The sequence below is a fragment of the Poeciliopsis prolifica genome, unplaced genomic scaffold (assembly GCF_027474105.1).
Source record: "Poeciliopsis prolifica strain line A6 unplaced genomic scaffold, Auburn_PproV2 SCAFFOLD058, whole genome shotgun sequence".
In the NCBI taxonomy this organism is placed as follows: Eukaryota; Metazoa; Chordata; class Actinopteri; order Cyprinodontiformes; family Poeciliidae; genus Poeciliopsis; species Poeciliopsis prolifica.
Genome location: NW_026562433.1, coordinates 2,907,523 through 2,931,111, shown reverse-complemented (window position 1 = coordinate 2,931,111; position 23,589 = coordinate 2,907,523). Strand labels below are relative to the sequence as shown.

Sequence of the window (23,589 nt, the reverse complement as noted above, 5' to 3'; positions counted from 1 at the left end):
CATTGCCTTGCACAAGAATGCATTCTCACGCAATACTTTTGAGTTACCTCCTAAGTTCTTTTGCATTCCTGAGAAATAGATTTTGCATAGGAATTAAATACTTTTGAGTTGCGGTCAGTTTTGCGATTTCTTGCACCGATGTGCCAGTCGTTTTACGAGATGTCTGGAGTTTTACATCTTTTTCTTTAGGATACACATGTACCACACACCTGCATACAAAATGCAAAAGCAAAACAGTGGCTTTCCATCCCTTCTCTAAGACATAAACAGAAGCTTTTTGAAAGAAACAAAAAAAATATCCAAGCTATTTGGACTATTTTTGAAAGGATAAATAGATACCTGTGAGTGTCTTTTAAGGTATACTCATGTGCAATTTTAAATTTGAATTTGCTATCACTGTGACTGTACACAAATAGACCAGAATATATTTGCACATAAACTGCAAGGGAACGCAAATAGAAAAATAAATTCCCACATGTCCCCTAGGGGGCGCCGCAGGCTCCGTACGAGTCTGCGTATTCGGAATCGAGAAAAGCCGCCATTTTTTTTCTGGATTTTAAATAAAACGAAAACCCGAGTGGCGGGGGCGAGCCCTCTCGCTCTGTTCGCCGTGTGCTTCTCTCTGTGGGAGGCGGTTCGAGTTCAGACAGGGCGTATCCTCTCGGCACAGAGCAGGAAACATGTTGGTGTGGGTAAGCGGTCCCGCCTTTGGTTGAGTTTGTCCAGAGTTTGGTTCCGAGAGAGACGTCCAACCGTCGCATCCCCACCAACCTAACGGCCAGCTTCGGTCTTTTAATGGCTATCGCTGCCCCAAGTAAGTTTACGCGCTTTCCCGGTTTCGTGTGCGGATGAAACTCGGGAAATACGCCACAAATATGTGATATTTGTGGCGTATTTCCCTTAAACGTTTTCTAAAACACTTGTGTTGTACTATCTTGTCTTTATGTTGACGTTGCAACATATTTTGCTAGAAAAACCGGCGTGTAGTAAAGTTGCTCGAGTGCCAGTTTCACTTTTATAATGAGGAACACAACAGCTGAGTCTCATTGATTGAAAATTTCGTCATTGTTCAGCCTGTTAGCCCTCGAAATACAACATATTTTATATTAAGTCGGTGTAACATTTTCTGCTGTTGATGTAGCCTTTAAATAGTAACTTCAGTTCTAACTCTTACTGTAACGTCAGAGGATTTGCATCGAGAGAGATTTGCATTCTCTCTCATTATACAATAATGGGATCCCTTTTTTTGTTTGTTTTTTTGAGGGGGGAAAAACTGCAAAATTATTGACTCCAAACTAACTATTTTGTAGATTGGAGCTGTTTAGCTGATGGAAAATCTGTTCATGCTCAGTTTTTGGCAGCTGCGTTGTCATTCATGCATTCAGCAAATATGCCAAACAATAACAACATCAAGATTTCCATTTGAAGCCCTGCTGCTTTTTGTTATCCAGTAGGATTGTAGCTGAATATCTCTGTGATGTCTGGAGTTCATTTTTTCAAATTATTGTCCAAGAAAGGCCTGTAAAACGTGCAAGTCCAACTAAAGGTGTATAAATCCTCATAAATTGATTGATTTATTTTATTATGGAGGCCTAATTGGGCCCAAAAAATGTCAGAATTTTTTTTTTACTACTTTTATTGAGTTGGGTCACAAATGAACTAAATTATGTGATAGCAATTCAATGTGAACTTAAGATTTTAAAAAAAATTCATACTAACCTTTTTAAGACTAGTAATCACAAACTTTAAACTAATAATCCATCACTTCCTTGGTCCTAGACCCTAAACTTAATAGATTATTGCAAGCATCGTAATGAGGGATGAGGAAGATCACTGTTGAGGAAATGTGAACACAGCAGTATTTATAAATCATGTCACAACTGCATGATTTCTCAATATTGTTCATTTCTCACAAATGGATATTTTGTTTGTGGGGGAACCATAGACAGGCAAAGAATGACTGGTTCAGACGACTTCCTAGAAGACAAACTACCTGTAAGATTTAAAGCCAGGGATTATTCTTAAAATGTTTTAAACCCCTCTAACAAGATGCAAAAAATCCCCCATGTATTGCGGGTGATGACTATGCTTTTTTTTCTAATCAGGTAAGCTTTGTTGCAGTACCTAAAACTTTTGCAATTTCCTGAGCGCTGGTACACAGAAAACCACTTTAGGATGGAGTCTTTTATCCCGTTCCTGTGCTGACCTTGATGTGTGTATGGTTACGGTGACGCCAGTTTTTTTTTTCTTTTTTTGGCTTTTCTTAGTTTTTTTTTTTCCCAGAAAAAATTAATCTTTATTCTACGTCCAGTTTATGTCTATTTTATAATTTATAGAAACCTTCATCGAGCTCAACCTCATTTAGCTGAATCTGATTTGTATAAACTACTTTATCTGGGGTAAAATAATAAAAAAAGCCTCTTTAAAGATAAAAATAACTCTACCAGAGGTTGTGTTTTGACTGGAGATCTCAAAAGAATGTGAACAATATTCATACCAAACTGACAATATTCATCACGCTATAGATTACAGTGGTGACAGCATCATGCTGTGGGGATACAGTGAAGCTGGTTGGAGTTGATGGGGAAAATGAATGGAGCTAAACGGAGAGAAACACTTAAAGGCTGAAAAGACTTGAAGCATCTCACTAATGTGGCAAGGGTGCATATCATGTATTAGACTGGCCCAGTCAAAGTTCAGACCTAAATCTGATTAGTAGGATTTTAAAAATGTATATTCAGGTGCTCTCCATCCAGTCTTCTGGATGAACTTGAGCTGTTTTGTGAAGAATATGTTTTAAAAAAAAAAGTTAATGGAGACATTTCCCAATTACACTTTGGAGCCTCTGTATTTGTCAGTCAACCAGTTTTCCTGTCACTGCTGAAGACAACCATCCACAGTATTCTGACCGTGGGAACGGTGTGTTCGAGGTACAGGGCAGTGTTTTTAAACATTTTAAAACGATAATTTTCCTTCAACTTCACAATTAGACACTACTTTGTTTCAGCACATCACATAAAAATCCTAATAAAACACTCCAAGTTTTGTGGGTGTAACATCTGAAACCGTTCAAGAGATGTAAGTACATTTAGAAGGCTCTGTAAATGGCTATAAAGTGGAAGTGATGGATTTTTAACTTGACGCTGAAGAGTTTACTCTCTTCTACAGATGGAGTAATAAACGCAGCAGCATTACTGAATGAAGCTCAGAGGTTAAAGTCTTTGAGTCTCCCTTTTACTATATAATCTCAGGATGCTTAATGTAGAAACATACCTGTAAATATTTCACAAAAGAAATGTGATACTCTCTGGCCACTGCTGTTATGAAACATGCAGCCCACAGGGTTGAGACATTTCTGTCCTAAGTCTTTCTACTGACATCAGCTTGAAAAAGGGATTTCCGATTTTTTCTGGATTTATACGTTTCAACTTGCAGACAAAAAATATTTTCGGTAATTTTGTGCAGCAAATCCCCTTTTTACGCATTTCTGGGAGATTGACTTCAGTATTTTCTTCCATCATTAAAAGAGTGAAGTTGTTGGACTGAGTTGAACAGTTTTGTGTATTTTTAATAAGCAACAAGGGAAATAAAATGTTCTCAGTAGTTCCTTGATCAGACATTATAAAAGAAATATTGGTTGACTCAGATCACTGGCTAATGTTTTTGCATCAGTATTAGTCAAAAACAGCTGATGAAAGAAGATTTTATTTAAAGTTTTTCATTTCAGAAATTTTAAATTATGAAATATTTATGATGAATGCTGAGTTAAATGTGATGAGATCACCTTATTAGTCTTTTAAGGAGTTTCATTAAAGGAGAATATTTGACTTGTGTATCTGGATATTATACATTCTGGAAAGCAAAAAAACAAGTCAAATGTCACAGAGTTGGACATCCTTTAATTTAATGTATGAAGCTCAAGGTTAATATTTTATGATTCTCTACCTGTCATCTTGATGTGTTTCTGTCATCTTTTCTGCTTTGGCTGTCTCACAGGGTCTAGGTTTATTTTGGCTTGGCTTTAAGTCCTCTGAAAATACCCTTCTCATCCAGTGTTCTATGTCTGTTGTGGTTTTATTGCTCTAATCAGGGGTGTCAAACTCCAGGCCTCAAGGGCCACTGTCCTGCAGGTTTTAGATGTGCCACAAGTACAAAACATTGGACTGAAATGGCTTAATAACTTCCTTTTTGTGTAGATAAATTCTCCAGAACCCCTCTAATGACCTAATTATTCTATTCAGGTCTGGTGCAGCAGAGGCACATCTAAAAGTTGCAGGGCGGTGGCCCTCCAGGACACCTGTGCAAACTGATCTGTGATTGTTAGGCACTTTAAGGACTGTTCCTGAACAGCCTGCATACTGTGAGCTACTTATTTCTTCACAAAAGCACATGGAGCCATTTGGTCACAAGACGGTCAGTGAGCAGACAATGTTCAATGTGTTCAGTCTGATGCAGCAGGAGGCTGGGACAATGGAAGAGGCCACATGAGTGGGTAGTGGGACAGTATAATATCTAAATGTTGTGCTCTGGCACGTATCAAATTAAATGCAGTCAGGATCTTACAATTATTGGATTTGATATTGGTCTGAATTGTGAGTGCCAATATTATTTCCCCTGACTATGCCATCCATTCACTGATGTGGAGAGGAAAGCAGACAAAACCCCCCTTGTGTGTTTTTGCTGGTTTTGCTCACGTGACTCGTATGCCTTAGGAGCCACAGCATACAGATTGCAGACTACACTGTGGTTACTGAACATAAGAGCCAAAATATTTATTCTAATTTGTGGAATGTATTTTGCAAAAAAAAAAAAAAAAAAGCATCCAACTATATCAAAAAGATGCTGAAGTATCAAAAGTCAGCTAGGACGTTGAAGATTTGGTGCAAATAGATTTTCCAAATGTACAATGGCCCTAATCGTCCAGCCAAATTAATTACAAGATGGCCTCTAGACTAGGATGGCTACCATGAAGCTCTGATCTCAGTACTGTAGAAAATCTGTGACGGGAAGCTAGACCTTTACAGATTAAAATCTTTTCTACATTTACTAAGACAATGTATGTAAACTTGTGAATTTACCAAAATTAATAGAAAAAAATCCTTCCCTAATTTTGGTTTTCAGCTAATAGAAATAGTTTTGGTGATCCTAACTGACCTAAATAACAAATTTTAGTGTGATATAATGTCTGATGGTGAGGGGGAAAAGCTTGTCTTTTTATGTAGTATGTTTAAACATGTGGTTTCAACTGTATAAATATTCCTACTTCATGTAAACTGGATTTGAGACCTAAGGTCTTTAACTGTCAGTAAAGATTTGAAAAGTTGAAGGATTAAAAAAAAAAAAAACAACCCTGAACTTATAGGTAAAATCTCTCCCAGATGTGTTGAATTCATATATTTCTTGCTGATTGCTTTGTCTTGTAATTCTCTGCTTTAAAATCCCCCAATTTTTTCCCCCACTCCTCTACTTTTTCACAGCGAACGCCACAGATACTTTTCAAGAGGGTGGAGAAAGTGGCTCAAACTATTTAGCTTTTGCCTTAGTGCTGGCTTTCTTCTTTTTGGGCCTTAGCGGGGTGGTGGTCTGCCACGTGCTAAAGAAGAAGGGCTACCGGTTCACCACCTCCCAGGAAGACGAAGAGTATTATGATGATGTGTTTGAGGATGAGGACAAGCTGTCTAAGCAACAAGGTAAGAGCGACATTTATATTTACATCTTTTATGCACACAGCTTGTTTCGCTATGTAAACCAAACATAACAAAAAATGACTTTAGAGCTTAAAAATATTAATATGTCTCTGACTTCTAAAAGCATGTCAGTATCTTGTAGGTTTTAGATGTATCTCTGCTTCAACACACGAGTCAAACAACTGGGTAACTCGCAGGACTGTGTAGAACTTGACTGCACTGAGGTAACTCATTCATTTGCATTTGAGGCGTGTTGGACCAGGGACGCATCTAAAAGTTTTAGGGCACTGGACTTTTGTTTGAGGATGCCTGGTGTCGAGTAGCTCTCTTATTGTAGAAAGATCGTCTGACTTCTATCACTGAAATAATTTAAACGGGCACTGTGGTTCAGACACAATCATTTTGATTAGATCATAAAAAGCCATGCCCATTGTCTTCTCTGAGAAATGATTAAAACTAAGAAAAAAAATCAGTATTTTTTTCTAAAACGGCATTGGTGTAAAAGTAATAGTTTCTTGAAATAAAATCAGTGTTATTTCATGCACTTTGACTCGTTCCCCATTGTCTGCATCATTCCTGTCTGAGCTTACTTACGTTTTGAATCACTGATGTTTGAATATATATCAGGCTACTGAATTTCTGAAATGTATGTTGCTTTTGACATGAGTGGAGTTACTGACGTATTGTCTGACTATACAGGCAGAGTAAAGTGGCGAACAAATACAGGGCATCATAAGTGACGAGTAGTGGCACATGGTCTGAACGGCTTCAGGGTTTTTTTTTCTTCTTTATTTTCACTTTCTGTTTTTCTGTAATGCTTAATTGGCTTTGATGGCCTTCTTTGTTAAAAGTAGTTTATATGAATAATTACCAAAGAGATTTTAGAATATTCAGAAGCAGTTGCCCTGTGGGCTAAGTTAACATCCTATGATTCGTATTCGCAAAACTAAAAATAGTCATAATTCTTTAAATGCTTCACTGATTTTACTTTGGCATCCCTTGTCAGATTGCTGCATCATTGTGCTTTGTACCGCAACAAGTTGTGTTACATTCCCTATGACGCTTTTACAGTAAAAACCAGTTTGACGTTTATGTTATTGGTAACCCGAACAATGATGGTTGAGAATCAAATCTGTTGGCGGTTGCCTACAGAAAAAAAAAAAAAAAAAAACTCATAGAAAAACAAAAAACATTGTTCATTTGTATTGAACTATGGGGCAGATGAACAGCAAAGCTGAAAAAGATAAGGATGCCAATGAGCCTTGATGCTTCGTGCTGTGGTAGCACAGCAGCCTACACTAATCTTTTCCAGAAATGTGGAAAAACAGCAGCAACACCCAGCATCTGTCAGAGTAAATATAGTAAGCAACACAGTACTTTCTCCGAGAGTCTAAAATGTTCTTGATTACTGACAACCTCCTCTGTCTGAATACTAGTAGGACACACTGTCACACCATGCCATTTTGAGCTTTATTTAAACAATGGCAAAAAGACAGACCAAACAGAAAAAGGCCTGTAAGGTAATGACAGAAGAAGAGATGCACACATTTTTGTAGTTAGTTGGATGCATTTTCTCAAACTTATGTTCAGTCAAAGTCAATTGGCCAAAAGACCTTTTAAAATGTGAACATTAGTATTGACAGGTGTGGATGTTTAACTGACAACCCTTAGACACAAGTCAGTGGGTCCATGAGGACACCGGCATCCCCATGACAGAGACTGAAAAAGCCTAACCGAATCAATTGACAAAGTGTACCAAGACAAGATTCAGAACCAAAAACCAAGTTAAATGTGCAATGTGGGGCTAGTGAGAACAACTCAAAGATCTTAGTAGTAAGTGGATTTTAGTATAACCAGGAGCTTTAGCTCCAGGTTTTTACGGTTAGAGCCTTAAAGACCTTGAGCCAGACGTCTGGGCACTCCTACTACACATGAACAGACGAGCTGCATGTCCTCACATGAAAAATGGAAAAGCAGGTCAAGATGACCGGGAGTACAGAAACTTGACATGTTACTCTATAGCTTGTCTGAGTCTGCCATACCTCTTCCTGTCAGAATACTCCGAAAGTGTTGGAGAATCAACACTTTCTTGCATGGTGATTTATAGTGTTGTAGGTTTTATAATTTGAGGTTTCTACAAGATGAGATCCCAGAATAATAGACATGCTGCAGATATTTGCTTTAATTTTTTAAAATGTATGCCACTTGGAGACTTTTCCGTCTTGCTAAAATTATTATTTCTGAATCTTTTGAGATGTATTTCAATGACTTGCCAGATTCCTACGCTGCTAAAATCTTAAGGTCTTGGACTAATCTGTGGTTCTCACTTAAACAATCAAGAACTTACCAAACTACAGATATGAGGTTTAAACAGGGCAACGTTCCTTTAAAATTGCTGAGCAACTATGTTCTAAGTATGTTTGGGGTACACCCCTGTGGGATTTAAATTTTTAGATTAGAATAAATCTGTTTTCAAAAGATAAAAAAAAAAAAAAACTGATATAATAGATATAATTTATCTATTCTAAACAAGAGCTACATCTTATTTATAATACTTTTTTTCTACTATTAGTAAAATTGCTATAACATCTCAACATGTCTAAATATGCTGGAAAAGGTCTGAATGTATTTTTGGTTTTATACATTTTTTTCAGTGATTTCTTTTAACCATTTAAGTTCAAAGTACAATGAGACATTAAACTTCTTTAACTTAAAAAAATAAAGCTTGACAATTATTGTATTAAACTTGTGATACAGTTTACAAATGGGGGGCCTCTTAATAGCTGTTTTTCGTCATTTTGCCTTGTGCATTATTTTTATTTCTTACTGCCATCTATACTCTGTCTATTATGCCAAAACCTGTTGATCAATAAATGCATTCTTTCTAACAGTGACAGAAATAAAGAAAATTTCCGTTATTACTTCTGGTACAGTGCTGGAACAGTCATATATTCAATGTTTTTTACAAAGCATACTTATTAAGCAGTAAGATGGAATTTAATCAGGGTTATTCCTTTTGTCCTTCTTTACAAACTGGCTATTAGTTTAACTGCTGTTCTTGTTTTTTTTTCTTTTTTCTTCTCCTGCTTTTTGCACTGCATCTGGACACAAATGGTAATACACCAGTTCATGTTGAAGTTCAAAAAGTACTCGGTACAGAGTGTTTTTTTTCCTTCTTTTTTTTAACCTTAGTTTCCAAATGAGTTATAGCTTTTCTTGAATGAGGTTTTCTTTTCCACTTTCCAGTCATGTGGTGGAGACAAGCAGGGTTAGAAATGAAACAACAAGGTTCTCGATGCTTTGGTGTTTTCTCAACTACTCTCAAGCTTCAATTACATTTGTGAAACTGATGCAAGTTAGAGGTTCCACATGTAGATCATAATGAGATTTTATGTAAAATGTGAAGCCTGGTGGTGGTGAATCAGTTGCAAAGCTCTGTCAGGAACTTTGCAATTTTTTTATAGGATTTTTTTTTTTTTTTTAGCTGTGAGCGCTGTCTAAATTTAGTCTTTCTCCAATGTTGGAGGTATAAAAAAAAAAAAAAAAAGGTGTCTGTTTCTTTAAGGTACGAACCAGGAAGACTGTCGGCAGTTACATTACACATACTCCGACTCTCCCTTGGGAGTGTTCAGTGAGGTCGATGGATGGGAAAAAAACTCTCTACCGAACAGTGTTATCTGCCTCGATTTAAAAAGAAACGCAATCCGATGTACATCAGTAAACATAAACAAGCCTTTGCTTCCCGCTTAGTTCTAGAAAAGGAAAATAAACTAAAGTCAATACCTGGGTATATCTGGGCTTCATCACAGACGTGAGACAAGTGGTAAGAAGGAGTCAGTTTTGACACAACTCTGAGATCCTGTGCTGCTTCTTCTCACTGACCTATTTTCCTATTGTGAGCCTGTTGAGGGCATTTCCGTACAATGAAGCTCTGGATCATGTTAGCTGGACATAAAAATGTGTAAATGGTGTCTGTTCTGCTGTAGTTCCAGTGGGTTTCTCTCTGTATTCCTGGCATCTCTGTTGGAAAGCCCCACCATCTTCATGACATGTTGAAACAGACGTATATCTTTTGTCTTCAGCTGATCTTATCCCACAGTTTTGGTGCTTTTCTTCTGTTCCACCACATGCCTCGCCTGAAAACGCATCTTTTGCGAACAATGCAGATTCCTGGCAAGGATTATGTCACACCAGGAAATGCCTAGGAAATTGGTTATGATAATTCTGGAAAGTGAGAGGAAGTTTTCAAGAAAGGAATCCAGGAAATGCCAGTTGAGGAGAACTAATATTTAAAGACTGCCTCATCTGATCACTGACTCAATGCAGAAAATACACAAAATTTGTCATCTGTCTGATAGCATGATGACATTTACAGACACCATCAATATTTTTGTCTCCTACTTATATGTCCTTCCATAAAGTTATACAATATGTTTTATTGTTGAGGAAGCAATAAATTGAGGTGTACCACTGCATTTATAGGAGTGGAACTAGGCATGGACTGCTTTAGTTTCACAAGAACATTAGGTTATCAAAGTGTTTGCTCAAAAATTGATAACGCAATATAATATTGACTTTTATGGTTAGAATTATTTATTGCTGTTTTCTTTTTTCAAACATAGAAAACAGAGCATAGTATAAATGGAATGGGTTGTGACGGTCTTGAGCCAGTCAGTGAAAACTCTGATCTCTACAACACTTCCTCTGGCAGCCATTAACCATCCCATTCCTAATTTTTGTCAAAGCACACTGAACTGGTAATGAGCAAGAATGCCTACTGGTTGTAGCTATGGCTTCCTGATCTCTTTTTCAGATGGCTTCTTATATTTAATGTGAGTATGCAGAAACATAGAGCATCTTAAAAGAAACTTTAAGAGGATAGCATAAAATATTTCCTATATTTTTTTTTTCTTCCGCATTTAGATTGTAAAGACATCCTTTTTTCTTGTTGAGGATTTCCTTGGCATTGTCAGTGCTTGCTTTGTATTTCGAGAAGAACCAGTCTCACAGATGTCTCTGTATTTCACTCCACAACCTGTTTGAACATGTACATTTTAGAATGGATTAAATTGTCATTAGATTATGAAGGTTATAACTTAATATTCTGTCAAAACATTCTGTGTTAACCATGTGCTGCTATAACCTTGAGGACAAAACTAAAACAACAGAAAAGCATAGCTGTTTTTCCTCCTACAACTAAAATATATTCCCTTTTACAGTTATTAGATTTTAAATACTATTTTGGTCTCTGCATTGTAACACAATTATGACGCACTACTATAAGTGGGCTAATTATTCAGGCTTCATAATTGGATAGAAAACAGAAAGCTGATGAGAGCTACAAATCTCACCACCTTAATCTTTTTCCATCATGATTTATCATGTTTATAATTTTATGCATCTTAGTTTTTTTTTCTGGGACATGAAGGAAAAGCACAGGTATCTTCAGCCATCTCACTTTCCATGTGCAGCAACAAGTGGAAAAGAGGAAGCGTGTATCATTCTATGCTCCAAGCAGCTGAGAAAACCTCCAGGACTTTTTTCTGGGACCCTATTAAAAGTACTTGGAACTATAACAAAAAAAAAAGTGAAACCTTATTATACACCATAATACCAGAAACTGAGACGTTGATATTGGTGAAAGCAGTGCTGATCAGACAAATTTCAGGAAGTAATGTTGGTTTATAATGTTGACATATTCACTTACTCTCTCTCTTCTCTCCACTTTTGGCTGGGATGTTTTTTGTGACTTTTTATTATATATTAGCTGTTTTTATTTCAAGTCTTTTTAACATATAATCAGATACTCAAATCTCTAATTTTCTCTTTACATGTTCTGCTAGAGCGGCGTGACACCATGACTGAAAATGAGGACACGGTTGGAAATATTATCCAATGCATCATGAAAAATGAAGGTATGCGTCTTCTTCCTCCTCTTGACACTAAATAGGAAATACGAAAAATGTCACCTTTACTGAGCGTTTGCTTTACAGACATGTAGCTATGGGTTCAGACAACCTGGCAGCAGGCAGCCTAACTAATCCTGTTTTCATTTTTTCTTTTTTCTTATGAAAATTTATACCAGGGACAACTGCACAGCTTTTCCATAACAGAGTTGAGTAAACTCCTGTCTTTTTCAGTAACACAAGTACTTATGCTTTTCTTCATCCTGTTGTATTGAAATCCAATGCCAACAGGAAGTGAGCGATTACAAATTCAGTTCCCTGAAACTCGGAAGAATTTTTATGCTTTATTTTTTTTAAGTGAATCAGTTTGTTTTATAAGAATTGTTCAGGATGCCAATACTTTGCATGATGCTTCCTGTCAATCAATCCAGGGGGTTTGTCAGAAACTGACCCACTCAGAGCATAGTATAAATGGAATGGGTTTTGACGGTCTTGAGTCAGTTGCATTGGTTGCATTTTGTCCCGAAGTGAACTCCTCTTACCTGGAGGAACTTAACTTCTGACAAAGTTGTCTGACTTATCAGTACAAGCACACAGCGGTCAAATAATAAGGGAAAAAATGTTTTAATGTGTCAGTGGGGAAGATTAATTTAAGACATACTTTACCCAGAGTATTCAGAGGGCAGAGCAAATGTATTACTTTTTCAAACACATAGCATTTAACAGATGGATAATCTTTGTAAGAAGCTGATTATAACAGTGTTTGAAGATACAGCTATTATATGTTTGTCTGTATCAATATTTTTGTCATCACATCCTGTGATTAAATCAGAGAACAAAGCATCAAGCTGGGTCCAAAACAATAAATGTGTGCTGTGACTGGATACAAAATGGGTACTGTTTCTTTGTAAGTCAGTATTCATCACAGCCTGACAAATGTTTCAAAACTGTTTTTTATTTTTGGAACAAAATGACAAATTTTCCTTCTATTACCTGTAGAAAATAGAAATATTAAAGTATTAGTGTCCCAACAAGATCTTGAGCTCATCTATACGCGTTTCTTTAGTTGATTGCCGCAATAGTCTCCTCACAGATCTGCCTAAAACCCAGAATACTGCTGCTCGTGTTCTCACTGAACCCAGGAAGATGGAGCACATTACCCTAAAGTCCTTATACTGGGTCCCTTATGTACTTTTGCTTAGTATCAAAATATATTCAAGACCTGTTATTATATCAACTTTCTAGACCACTTGCATCTTCTGGCTCAAGTCTACTCTGCATTATTTGATAAATAAAGTCATAAACTGTTGCCTGGTTTTCAACCTGTTTTAAAGATGCTTAAAATTATTTTTTATTTTCCTTTTAAAATGTACTATAAAATAAATTGCCCTGAACTTTGAACTTTTCTCTGTCTCAGTGACTAACATAACACATGACACAAAAAAGGCGTTATTGTCTCCTCTTTTAGTAGTCCCGAGTTTTACGTTGACTTTAGTGGTTTCACAAAATGACTCATCAGGTCCACGAGTGCTGGACTCCTTTAACGGTGACTCATTGTGTCATTGTTCACATTCGGGGAATCGGGTTTCCTTGGACTCTTTGACATCTTTGCATATGAATACATGGACTATTTAAAAAAAACTCACACACTCCAAGTCTTTTTTAAAATTATTATTAAAGGAAGTGGAAAGCTGAATAGTCCTTGACACTATTTATATCCACAACACATTTTTGAAAAGGAACAACCTGGAATATACGGCATTCTGTGGTATCCAAATCAAAGGGAAATGCTGCCCTCTACAGGCGATTCACACACACAGCAGGCTTTAACATTGAACTCCTTGCTTTAGTGCAAATATGTGAGTGAGCCACCATAGCAATCAATGGTCTCTGAAGTTTATAAAACAGATGTTCCACCTATTCCAGGATGAGTTGCTCTTCTGTTTCTAGCTGCCTTTTTCTCTACCACACATTGATTCATTAGTGCGAGGCATCAATTTCGGAGATTTCTTAGTTTATGTATAGGAGAATACATAATGCCTCCTTATAGGTTTCATTTTTTTTCTTTCTTTTGTTTGTGTTTCAGGCCATGAAGTGGGTTTTAATATCAGACAAATCAAATTATTTATGTATTATCAAAACAACCTCGCTCTATTTAAAAAGTAATTGCGCCTTATAACTAATATCTTACTGCAGTTAAACATTTGAGAAAAGCAGTGAGTTATTAACGGCATGTTTAACATCACATCTAAATTGGATTCAAATGTGGGCTTGAATCCACTCTGAAACCTGTTAAAATGTTAATGTGTTGGGGGCCAATCGGAGCGTGCTTGAACTTAAGATCTAATGACCAGACATTTTCCGTCACTTTCCAGTAGAAGGTAGATTTCATGGTTCCATCAGTTGCGATACGTCGTCCAGGTCCTGAAGCAGCAAACAGACCATCACTCCACCTCCATGTTTGACTGTAGCATGTTCCCTTGCTGTTCATTTTATTCCTGATATTTTTTTTTCCTCACCTTGATAAGTTATACTTTGTATATAACAAAATTGTAATAAATGCACAAGGACAATTTTTATTTTAAGTGCTTTCCCACCGAGTTTTACCTTTTTTTGTCTGTTTCATGATACAATTCACAAATAAAAAGAATTTTTCTGTTTCTTTCAAAGGCCCCAAAGTGACCTTAAATTGTACTTTTATGCTACTACAACTACCCCTCCCACCACTGACTAACCAAACAAAACAGCCCCTGGTAGTTTTATGACAGGAGGATGGCTCACAGAGAAAACAAAGGCCAGCACTTTGAGTCAGACATCACTACAGATTTTCATAAATTCTTACCAAGTCATATCTTATTTTTCCAATCTCTTTTTAAGCTTTTGGTTCAATGATGATGTTGCATGCTTATGATAAATGTGGCGTAAACATCATGGCCTGGCAGGTAGAAATGTGTGCCTAGGGCCAAGATGTGTAAATCTAAATCTGAGTTGTCAGCTCTACCAGTAAGAACTTGATTTTTGGTCTGAATTGTGTGAAATTGAAATGTTATTTTCCAGAGCTAATTTTTCTGCTTTCCACAGAAGTCAAGGTTTTTACAGCAGTTATTGCATGACTGCCATTTTCTGTTTTAATGCATTTACTTTGAAGAAGCCATTGAAGATACTGTACATTGTACATGCTGCTGCATGTGTTTCTATGTGTTTTCTAATGACTGTCTGTGTTCCTTCTTAGCAAATTCTGATGCTCTGAACGCCATGGTTACCCACACCAGTGTTGATTCAGATATGTAAGTATATCATGTTTACAAAAAAATCCTTCAAGTCCTAAAGGCTGAGGTTTCTTGCTTTAAATGGATTCCTCCACCAGGTGGCACTACATGCCTCCTTTTAAACCTTTCTAAGTCAACCATCACATTTATGAGCAGCACAAGAATTCTCAAAGTAATCGGGCCATATTTATTTTCTTGATTCTTTTCCAGATTGGCAGAGTTTGATAGAGGCCAAGTAGCCTGAGAATATTCCCAAAATGCAGTAGTGTCCCACAGCAGTGCGTTGTGGGATTATTAAACCATGCATGCAGCTGTTCTGGCTGTGTTTCCAGCCAGAATGCATTGTGGGCCTGGGAATTTAAATAGATAAAAAGGAGAACAAAATTAACATTTTAAAGGGCCTTAAACATCTGCAGCATCCATTACTTTAGACATAGTGGATTAATGAAATGCTGATTTAATTGGGAGTGTTTGCATGATTATTTTTTGTGTATTATCAATTCAAAGTAGCAGATTTTTTATTTATTTATTTTACTAAGAAATCACAGTTAAATGTTTATCTACATGGATTTGTATTTGTATTTTACTTCCTTCAGATTATTATAATTAAACTATCCAATGTTCATGCTCTGATCCAGACCGTAATGGGGGTCATTTTGACATTGGCATTTTAAATAAAAGGCTTTCTGCTTGTTAGTACAAGATGATCCTTAATTATAAGAAGAGGAGCTGATGGAAGGAAATGACTCGGATCAAACATTTTTTGGTCGTCTTCTTGAATCTGTAAATGCTAACAAGAGACGAAGGGAAATGAGAAAATCGACACACTGGAAGAAGAGATGATGGTGGTGACAGTAGAAGCTGTAAATCAAATTGGGGAAGTATAGACCCCCTTCCTCCCCCCATCTGTCCTCTGCTTTTATCTTCCTTTTATATTGTTGTAGAGGAAACCTGTTTTGGAGGAGAAAGTCTTTCTTTGATTTGGTGAATAAATGGCAGGAGCATTAGCCCTGCAAAAGTCTTATTTATTCATCACTCTTTTCTCCGCCAAGCTACTTTCATGGGTTTTGCCTTCTTCAGTTCTCCCTCCAGATATCTTGATTCACATATTTCCAGTCCTTGTTCTCCCATTCACTTGCTTCCTACTGTCCAAATTGCTCTCTGTAGTGGCCCCTTCCTTCACTGGCAGTTACAATCCATATCTTTCTGTTTCTCTCTGCCAGGTTGGGCAGCCTTCCAACGGATCACTTAGAGATGGAGGGTAGGGGAAGAAAGGGTTTTGGTTTGGGTTGATTTATAGGATACACAGGCGTAGGGTGACGGAGAGAAAAACAGAGACTTGGAAGAAGAGGAAAAGAGGGGTAGAGGGAAACCACGAGCAGGAGAGTGACTGTAGTGCGGCCAGGCTGTGCTATCTTCCTTCCCATATTTGCTTCTTAACTTTCCTTCACCAGCTGCCTGCATCCGTCAGTCTCCATCAGCTTTCACCTCGTCATATTATTTTTTTCTCTCCTGTGGAGGTGTACATCCTAACTATACACCTGCACAAAAAATATTTTCTCTAGTTTTGCACAAAAATTCTGTTTTTGTACAGAATTGTAGGCAGACCTATAGAATGGAGGTATGTCCTTCAGTAAACTAAAATCCTTCATTTTAGTTTAAAGAAAAATTTTCTATTTAAAACAGATATCAGCTGCTTTGATCCGCAATCCAGTTTATCTCTGCCTTCTTTATCTATTACTGAGATTATTGCCTCCTCCAGCTCGGTGATGGTTGAGCATTTTCAGACTCCGTTTTAGTGAAAGGAGGAGCTCTTCCAAGCGGCTAGATGAGAGGGACAGGCAAACCACGCTCCTTCATGTCTTTCGTTGCTTCTGCCGCTGTCTGGTAAAACCGAGTTTCCCGCTCATAAAACACTCGTTTAGTGGGGAATGGAGCCCGGAAGCGAATCTTTCTTTACGTTTCTGCAGCACTTTGGGGGATAATCAAAATATGTCAATTTGCTGTGTAGAAGCATGTCTTTCTTCCCCCATGCTTTTTGTAAAACCTCTTCCTTGGTTCTGCTTTGGAGAAATTTAACAATGGATCATGGCCTGTTGTTTCTGTCCAGTGCTAGTGGCAAAGCCAGTGCTCAGCGTGCCCAATTCCATATTTGGTTCGATCTCCAGGGTGCCTTTAATTAATTTATCCACAAAATCTCTCATCGATGAACCTTCCACTCCCTCTGACACATTGTATATCCAGACGTTTTCTCTTCGTGATCTCCCTTCCTCGTCAAACAGATTCACTTGTTGTTGGCTTTCCCCTTCGGCCATCTTCCGAATATCTGCTCCATGTTCTGTCCTCAGGTAAACAATAAAATCCCAGAAAATTGGATGTTATCCTGCTAGCACTTAGCAACAACTCATAGGCAGAAGTGAGAGCGCTGCCCAACACAAATAATGAGCGGGCCGGATTACACTGCACTAAATAATAAAACATAATTTACCAACACCTCGGGGCAGATACATTTTCCTCAAGGAATTTTAATAATTGAGGCAACTGAATCATTCGAGAAATCGTTACATCCCTAAATAATTCTGCAAGAATTTTCACAAATCCGGGTGAAAATTCCTATTTGGGTAACAGAAAACCAAATCATGACTTAAAAAAAAAAAAAGCACTTGTTTTTTTGTTTTTACTCTGGTTATAATGGTCTTTAATGTCCATTGAACCATTTAAAGTTTGTCAAAAACAGAACAAATCTACTGGATGGCGAATGTCTTGTTTTTTTCCTCCCCCCTAGAGTGTTGCACTCGCAGGTACTTCATGAAACATATCAGCAAACTGCTACCTGTGGAGACATTGAGCATATTTTACAAGTTCCCAATAAAATCAAAGGCAGCCTGTTTTTAGAAAGACTTCAAGTGCCAAAAAATGACTTTTAGCATTTAACAAGATTTCAACTTCTGAGCTGTATACAGGTTTTTATTTTGTCAGTAAATGTCTGTTATACTAAAGCTAGTAGACAAAATCTAAAGTCTGTCCTGGTTTCTGAGTGTTTATTTTCCTTAAAAATATTTGAAAAGAAGTCTTGAGTTTGTTGAATTTATTCCAAAATGTTATGATGTTTTCTCCTCATATGAATGGCATTAATTGGGCAGAAATTCTCAATTTTTATGACTGAAAGTGGGACACGTGAATGTGGCAAAGTGAGATTAAAAGAAGCAAATTCTTCTTAAAATAAAAAAAAAAAGTTTTATCAATGTTGATTTTAAATTGGTTGATTTGCGGAGAACTGTAGGTTTGAAGTTCTTAAGTTTTTAGGGATACCTATTGAGGGCATACTTTTGACTTGTAAAAAGTTGTATTATATAACTGGGTATTTGCATAAAACAATCTGTCCCTGGCCCTTTATGTTTTTGCAATTTAAAAAAAAGCTAATAAACCTAATTCATCAACCCATCAACCAAATCCTGCTAAGCATGTTCGCCTCCTTTTTCCCCAGCCCTTCAGTGTTGGGTTGTTTGTCTTTCAGTGAAAGGGAAGTGGGCTCAAAATAATCAAGTCTCCGCATTAGTAGCAAACCATCTCCGCTTTGCTTATTTCCATCAGGCTGCTGCTGCTGTGTTTCTGCCACAGTCGTGTGCAAACGCTGCTCTCCAGGGTCACAAAAGACAACAACATGTAGGAGAACAGAAAGATGAGAAACACGGCCTTAATTAGCTCCTCTTTCTGGAATCCAGAGATAAATTTTAAATTGAAAGGGGAAAAAATTGAAGAGAAAAAAACAAACTACAAAAACAACACATGTCGTGATACAGTTTTTCTGCTGCAAAGAAAAACTTGCCTCTTTTTTGCGCCTTATAGAAAATCAATGAGGGCTGGTTCACAGGGAGCTTGTCAGTAATTGCTTAGAGGTATGAAATATTAATGTGTCATTCAGTGGCGATGGGTTTTAATAGAGGAAGCGCCGCTCTACTGAATAAGCTTTAATTGTCTCTGTAAGACTAATTGAAAGCAAGTTGTTGGTTAGTTTGGGGAAATTTCTCAAAGCTGCCTGTGTCGGTGTTTTCCTTTCATGAAGCCTTTTCAGTATCTGTACTGAAAATGGAGCTTTTAAAATTGATCTTTTTTAATAATTATTGTTCTGGGGGTGGCTGGACTAAAGCGACACCACTGAAGGGTTTGAAATGCCGTGCTGGTCACCGTGTCAAATGTATTTGCTTTATTGTGCATTGGTCCATGTAAGATGTCTAAAATGACAATATTCTGACTATTCATGTATGAATTAAAATAGCAACCGCTGCATGTCCTCATCTTTCTCCTGGTGCTCTTGAATGCATCACTCCTCCTCTCCCCGCTCTGTGCCGGTTGTTTACCAGGTGAGGAAACCTTTAGAAACGTAAACGGTTCACGGAGAGTTTTCAATGTCGGACGTTTGACTAATAGACAGGAAAGCGGCACTGAATCAAAGAGAGGCGATAAGGAAGAGGCGTTTAAACAAATGGGATTTTCACTGCAACATAAATCATGGACCGTGATAAATTTCCGAAGTACCGGGATGTTAGTTTAGTTTGAAGTATGTGCATTTCCTTTATAAATCCTTACTGTCTGTTTTTCAGTGCAGTGTCTCCACCGCTCACCCCCGCATCACCGGTGTCGCCTGCAGCAGCAGCCAAGCTCCCGTTCGATCAGCAGCCTACCGTCGCCGTCGAGAGCAAAGGGCTGCCGATGAGAAGGTTCTCGCAACGAAAGTCGTTGAGGCGCCGTCCTAGTCAAGTCACGGTCCTCTCTGTGGGCAGGTGGGTAAACTCCTAAACTCGTAAAAGAACTTTAGTGATGGATTTTCTTGAAACATAAAACTACCCATTTGCCTTTATCTAAAATCAGAATATTGCACATTTTGATTAATATGAATACATATACAAAAACTGCATTTTTTTCTGTGGTGTACAAGTGAAAATAAATGATGGGTTTTCAACATTTTTACTTATGAAAATTGAACATAACTGAAGTTCTGGTGTACCTCTTGACCTTGATGTGGAGTGGTCAGAAACAGGTTGCGTACGTTTTAATAACACATGTAAATTTGGTGATGAACCATCTTTTTCCAATTATCTTTGACAGAAGTGTAACGTTACTTATTGGCTTTGTAAGAACTGACGATTGATTCGGCTTCTTTCTCTAATAGATGGAAGTCGTTGTGACTACAGAGTTTATCATGCATAGTGTTGATTCCAGCCTCATTTTCTGCGGATTCTCGGTAGCATCGCATTACTAACACGTCACAAAATCTACAGGAAGTCTGTTTTGGGTTGTTTTGACTCTTTTAATCAATTCGTTCTTAAACGTCAAGAAACTGTACTCTTTGAAAGCCTTTCGTGTGAAGTGAGTGCTGAAGCTGGGTTCTAATGACATTCTCATTCAGGCCACAAACTGTAAATCTTGGCAAATGTTAACGTTCTTTTCTTCTTCAGGTTTCGTGTGACGAAGTGTGACAGATCAGGAAGGGAATTAACCCCTTGGGACTCTGAAGCCAGCTTCCAGTCGGCGACAGACACCCCCCACCCCAGCTTTGCGTTGGCGGAGCCCCTAAAGGTGGGTTCCCTTGAAAACTTTAACCGTCTGTCAAACTCTGTTGTGCTTCTCTTCTTCCAGTATCATGTGGATATGTTACAAATCTATAAATAGAGGAGGGGGGGGGACCTACTATTGAATACTTTTTAGCAAAATAACTGATGCTGGGCTCTAACGGATCATACTTTTTCTGGAAAGAAATTATATTCATAAGTTGATCAGGGCGTTTTAATTGGTTCTCCATTACTTCCTGTTAACCTGTTCTTCAAAATAGGAGAGGCAAAAGATCATACCAATTGTTAAACTTGGCCTCAACTACAGTCACAACAATAACTGAAAAGTTTAAATCATACTTGCAAGCAAGGTGTGATATGGATCCATGTTTATCTGCTCTTCATACGCCATAGGAAGGAAGGTGAAGAAGGTGCAAATCTTGAGATTACCATGTCTCTATAACAACCACATTAAGGTTTTTGGACACAAAATCTGGGTTTTGTGAGGAAAAAGAATTGGTGCCAAATGAATTAAGAGAAGATGGCAGGATACGTCTGGAGCATAGAGCTGTTCTGGAGATTTTTCTGATAGCTTAATTATGATTATTTATCTGTGATAGAAACACTTGCAGAATAACCCCCAGAAATTCAGCTTTTATGTTGCAAAGTGACATCTGAGGTGGAAATGTTTAGCTCTACCCACAGTAATGGATGCTGCGTGAAATGTATAAAATAAATTTTGCATTAATTTCCTTCATTGGCTGAAGAGTGGCTAGTTTTGACTATGCCTTTTTGAAGAGTGGCGTTGTGCTCCCCGATGTAAACCAGTAATCAAGTTTCCCCAACACTCCGATCAACCAATAATTTTGTGAGAACAATTAAAGGTTGAATTTTTCTACATGTTTCAGTTTGAGGATGTGCTGCTGCAGTAAATTTAGGGGATTTTTACTTCTCCTCTCTCTGTTTGTAAATGTGGAGGGAACCATGTCACACCTGAACTGTGTCAGGTGTGACATGGTTCAGATATGTAAAACGTCTGCTCTGTTGAGCAGGACCTCAGTGTTTGTTTCTGTTCTTTAGTTTAATCCGGACGCTGAGAGCGTCTAATCTGAGAGGCACCGTCTGAGGATTTAGAACAACCTGATTTAGATCCATCAGACTGAATCAACACCTTAGCCAAATTTGTTTTAGTGGGGGGGAAACGTTGTGCTCACTAACATCCGTGTTTGCTCAGTTCCGTACCGTAAGCCCTGCTGTTAACTTTTAGCTCTGTCATGCTGATGCTGTAGGAAAAAAGGAAAAATTCCCAGGATGAGAAATAAAACCTGCACAGTGACAGTAATGATAAAAAAAGAAAATAATTTTGTTCTTTTCTGTTTTTCTGACAGGAAGAGTCGGGAGAGTTCGAGGAGGAGGAGAGATAGGAGTTCAGGTAAATTCATTTTTTTTTTTTTTTTCTTGAGCATATTTTTAGTATGTTAATGTGTCACAACTTTCCCTCCTAGTTTTCCACATGGAGAGCAGGACCAATATCTCGGCACTTTAGGTTATTTTATTCTTCATACTTCAGAGGGACGAATAGATCCAGAAGGGTTCTTGTCCTATCATTGCTCCACCAGTAGTGGAATCTGCTGCTGACAACCTGCTGGACAAAAGAGGAAGAGAATTTGCATGTTTTCTTCCTTCCTGGAGTAGAGGTCCTGCAGTGCCTGGCTCAGAGGTGGGACAGCAGCCTGATGCTATGAGCTGAGTCTGAACCTGGGCTTTCGGTAGCTAAGACAACACACCAAAGTGCTCCGTGACGGATGTATATATTTATGTTTTTATATGTAGAATAATAAAATATAGCATCGTTGTGTGTTATGTCAATTTAAATGATAAAAGACACCGAGAAGCAGGCAGAGACGGAGCTCTTGTTCTGAAACAGGAAGCTGGAGCAAACTGATGCAGCACAAGGAGATCCACCAGGTCAGCGCCACCGGATACGTCGTCTCCTGTAAAACCGTTACATGAACTCAAAGTGCTTTTTACCATCTTTCATCAAGGTTTTACAGTTTTTCTTTTTTTAAATATAATTATTGTTTTTTTTGTGTGTTCTGTCTTGTCTCAATAAAGAACTGTCAAACTAGAGAAAAATTACAATTCCTACAAAAATGCAGTGTGAACGCCACAAGCTGAATATTCTTAGTGTATATGGCAGATGCATTTGAAGTCGACTGCAGAAATATAGGAAATGGGCAGAGGCAACAGAATTAAGCAAAAAGCCTGCAAAATGCTACTAGAAAAACTGTACAATGAAAACATCCATTTAATGCAAAAATCCCACCTAGAATATTAAAAAACTGAGTAGAACAGTTTACAGATCTACACTAAGGTCACAACCAGTTCTAAGCTAAAATTGGCTAGAGAGGTAAAGCTAGTTGAAATACAAATGGCCCCTACGTTAGGACTAGCATCTTGACCTAGAGTAACATATTCCATGCAGTATGGGAAAAAAACCCCAATAAATGTAATGAGCAGAAATGGTCTGCACTATTCTTTCAGAATAATTATTTTTAGCTTTAGCGCAGAGTAGCATGTATGTTGAAATTAGCTAAAGCTTATAGATTATGACTGTGGAGCACTACCATGTTTCATAACATTGCATTGTTCCGTCTAGTGTGATGGCAGCAATGTCTAACAAAAGCCAATGTTAGATAAATGCTATCATTAGCATGTTCTCTTAAGATTGACTACCAAAAGAACCATCACTACAATATTGACAATGTGCTCCTAGCATGGAAACCATAGCTTGTAAGCTAACATGCTATTTCTACCTGAACAGGTAATTGTTAGTCTGGCCAACATTAATTCACTATTCAGTTAAGACATTTGCTGTTGGGTAAAGTAGCTTAAAAGCAAGTGTTGCAAGTCTATAACCGTCGGTAGTGTCTTAACTAGCAACTTTCAAAATGCTAGAATTAAGCCTTCATATACAAATTGACTAAAATGCTAATTTAATATCAGGGTTACCTTTACTGGGACAGTCTTTCTTTGACCTTTGACCCAGAGATCTCCGGCCTTCCAACAAAGTCATTTTTTATAAATCTGCCTTTTCCTGATGAAAAATTCATTTGTTTTTAAAAGTGCAATACACTTTGTCTAAAGTATTGTCTCATATACAATTAGGGTTGGA

The 23,589-nt window shown here is 37.7% G+C and overlaps 1 protein-coding gene across 5 annotated transcripts; it reads left to right on the top strand.

The window, feature by feature from the left end:
- The first annotated feature begins 530 nt into the window (after positions 1-530).
- On the top strand, positions 531-22,758 carry rell1 (RELT like 1). 5 transcript variants are annotated; one of them, XR_008608195.1, is made up of 9 exons: positions 531-814; positions 5,478-5,690; positions 11,531-11,602; positions 14,826-14,880; positions 19,467-19,646; positions 20,322-20,442; positions 21,803-21,846; positions 21,920-22,134; positions 22,342-22,758. XR_008608195.1 is itself a non-coding variant. In XM_055060350.1 (8 exons), exons 1-7 carry the CDS (start codon positions 796-798, stop codon positions 21,836-21,838), a joined length of 696 nt encoding a protein of 231 aa, XP_054916325.1. In that variant the 5' UTR covers positions 700-795; the 3' UTR covers positions 21,839-21,846; positions 21,920-22,753. The 5 variants fall into 5 exon arrangements, 1 of the variants encoding a protein (XP_054916325.1); XR_008608194.1 differs by having other exon boundaries at positions 22,299-22,754; XR_008608193.1 differs by having other exon boundaries at positions 21,920-22,183; positions 22,299-22,754.
- Positions 22,759-23,589: the final 831 nt, after the last annotated feature.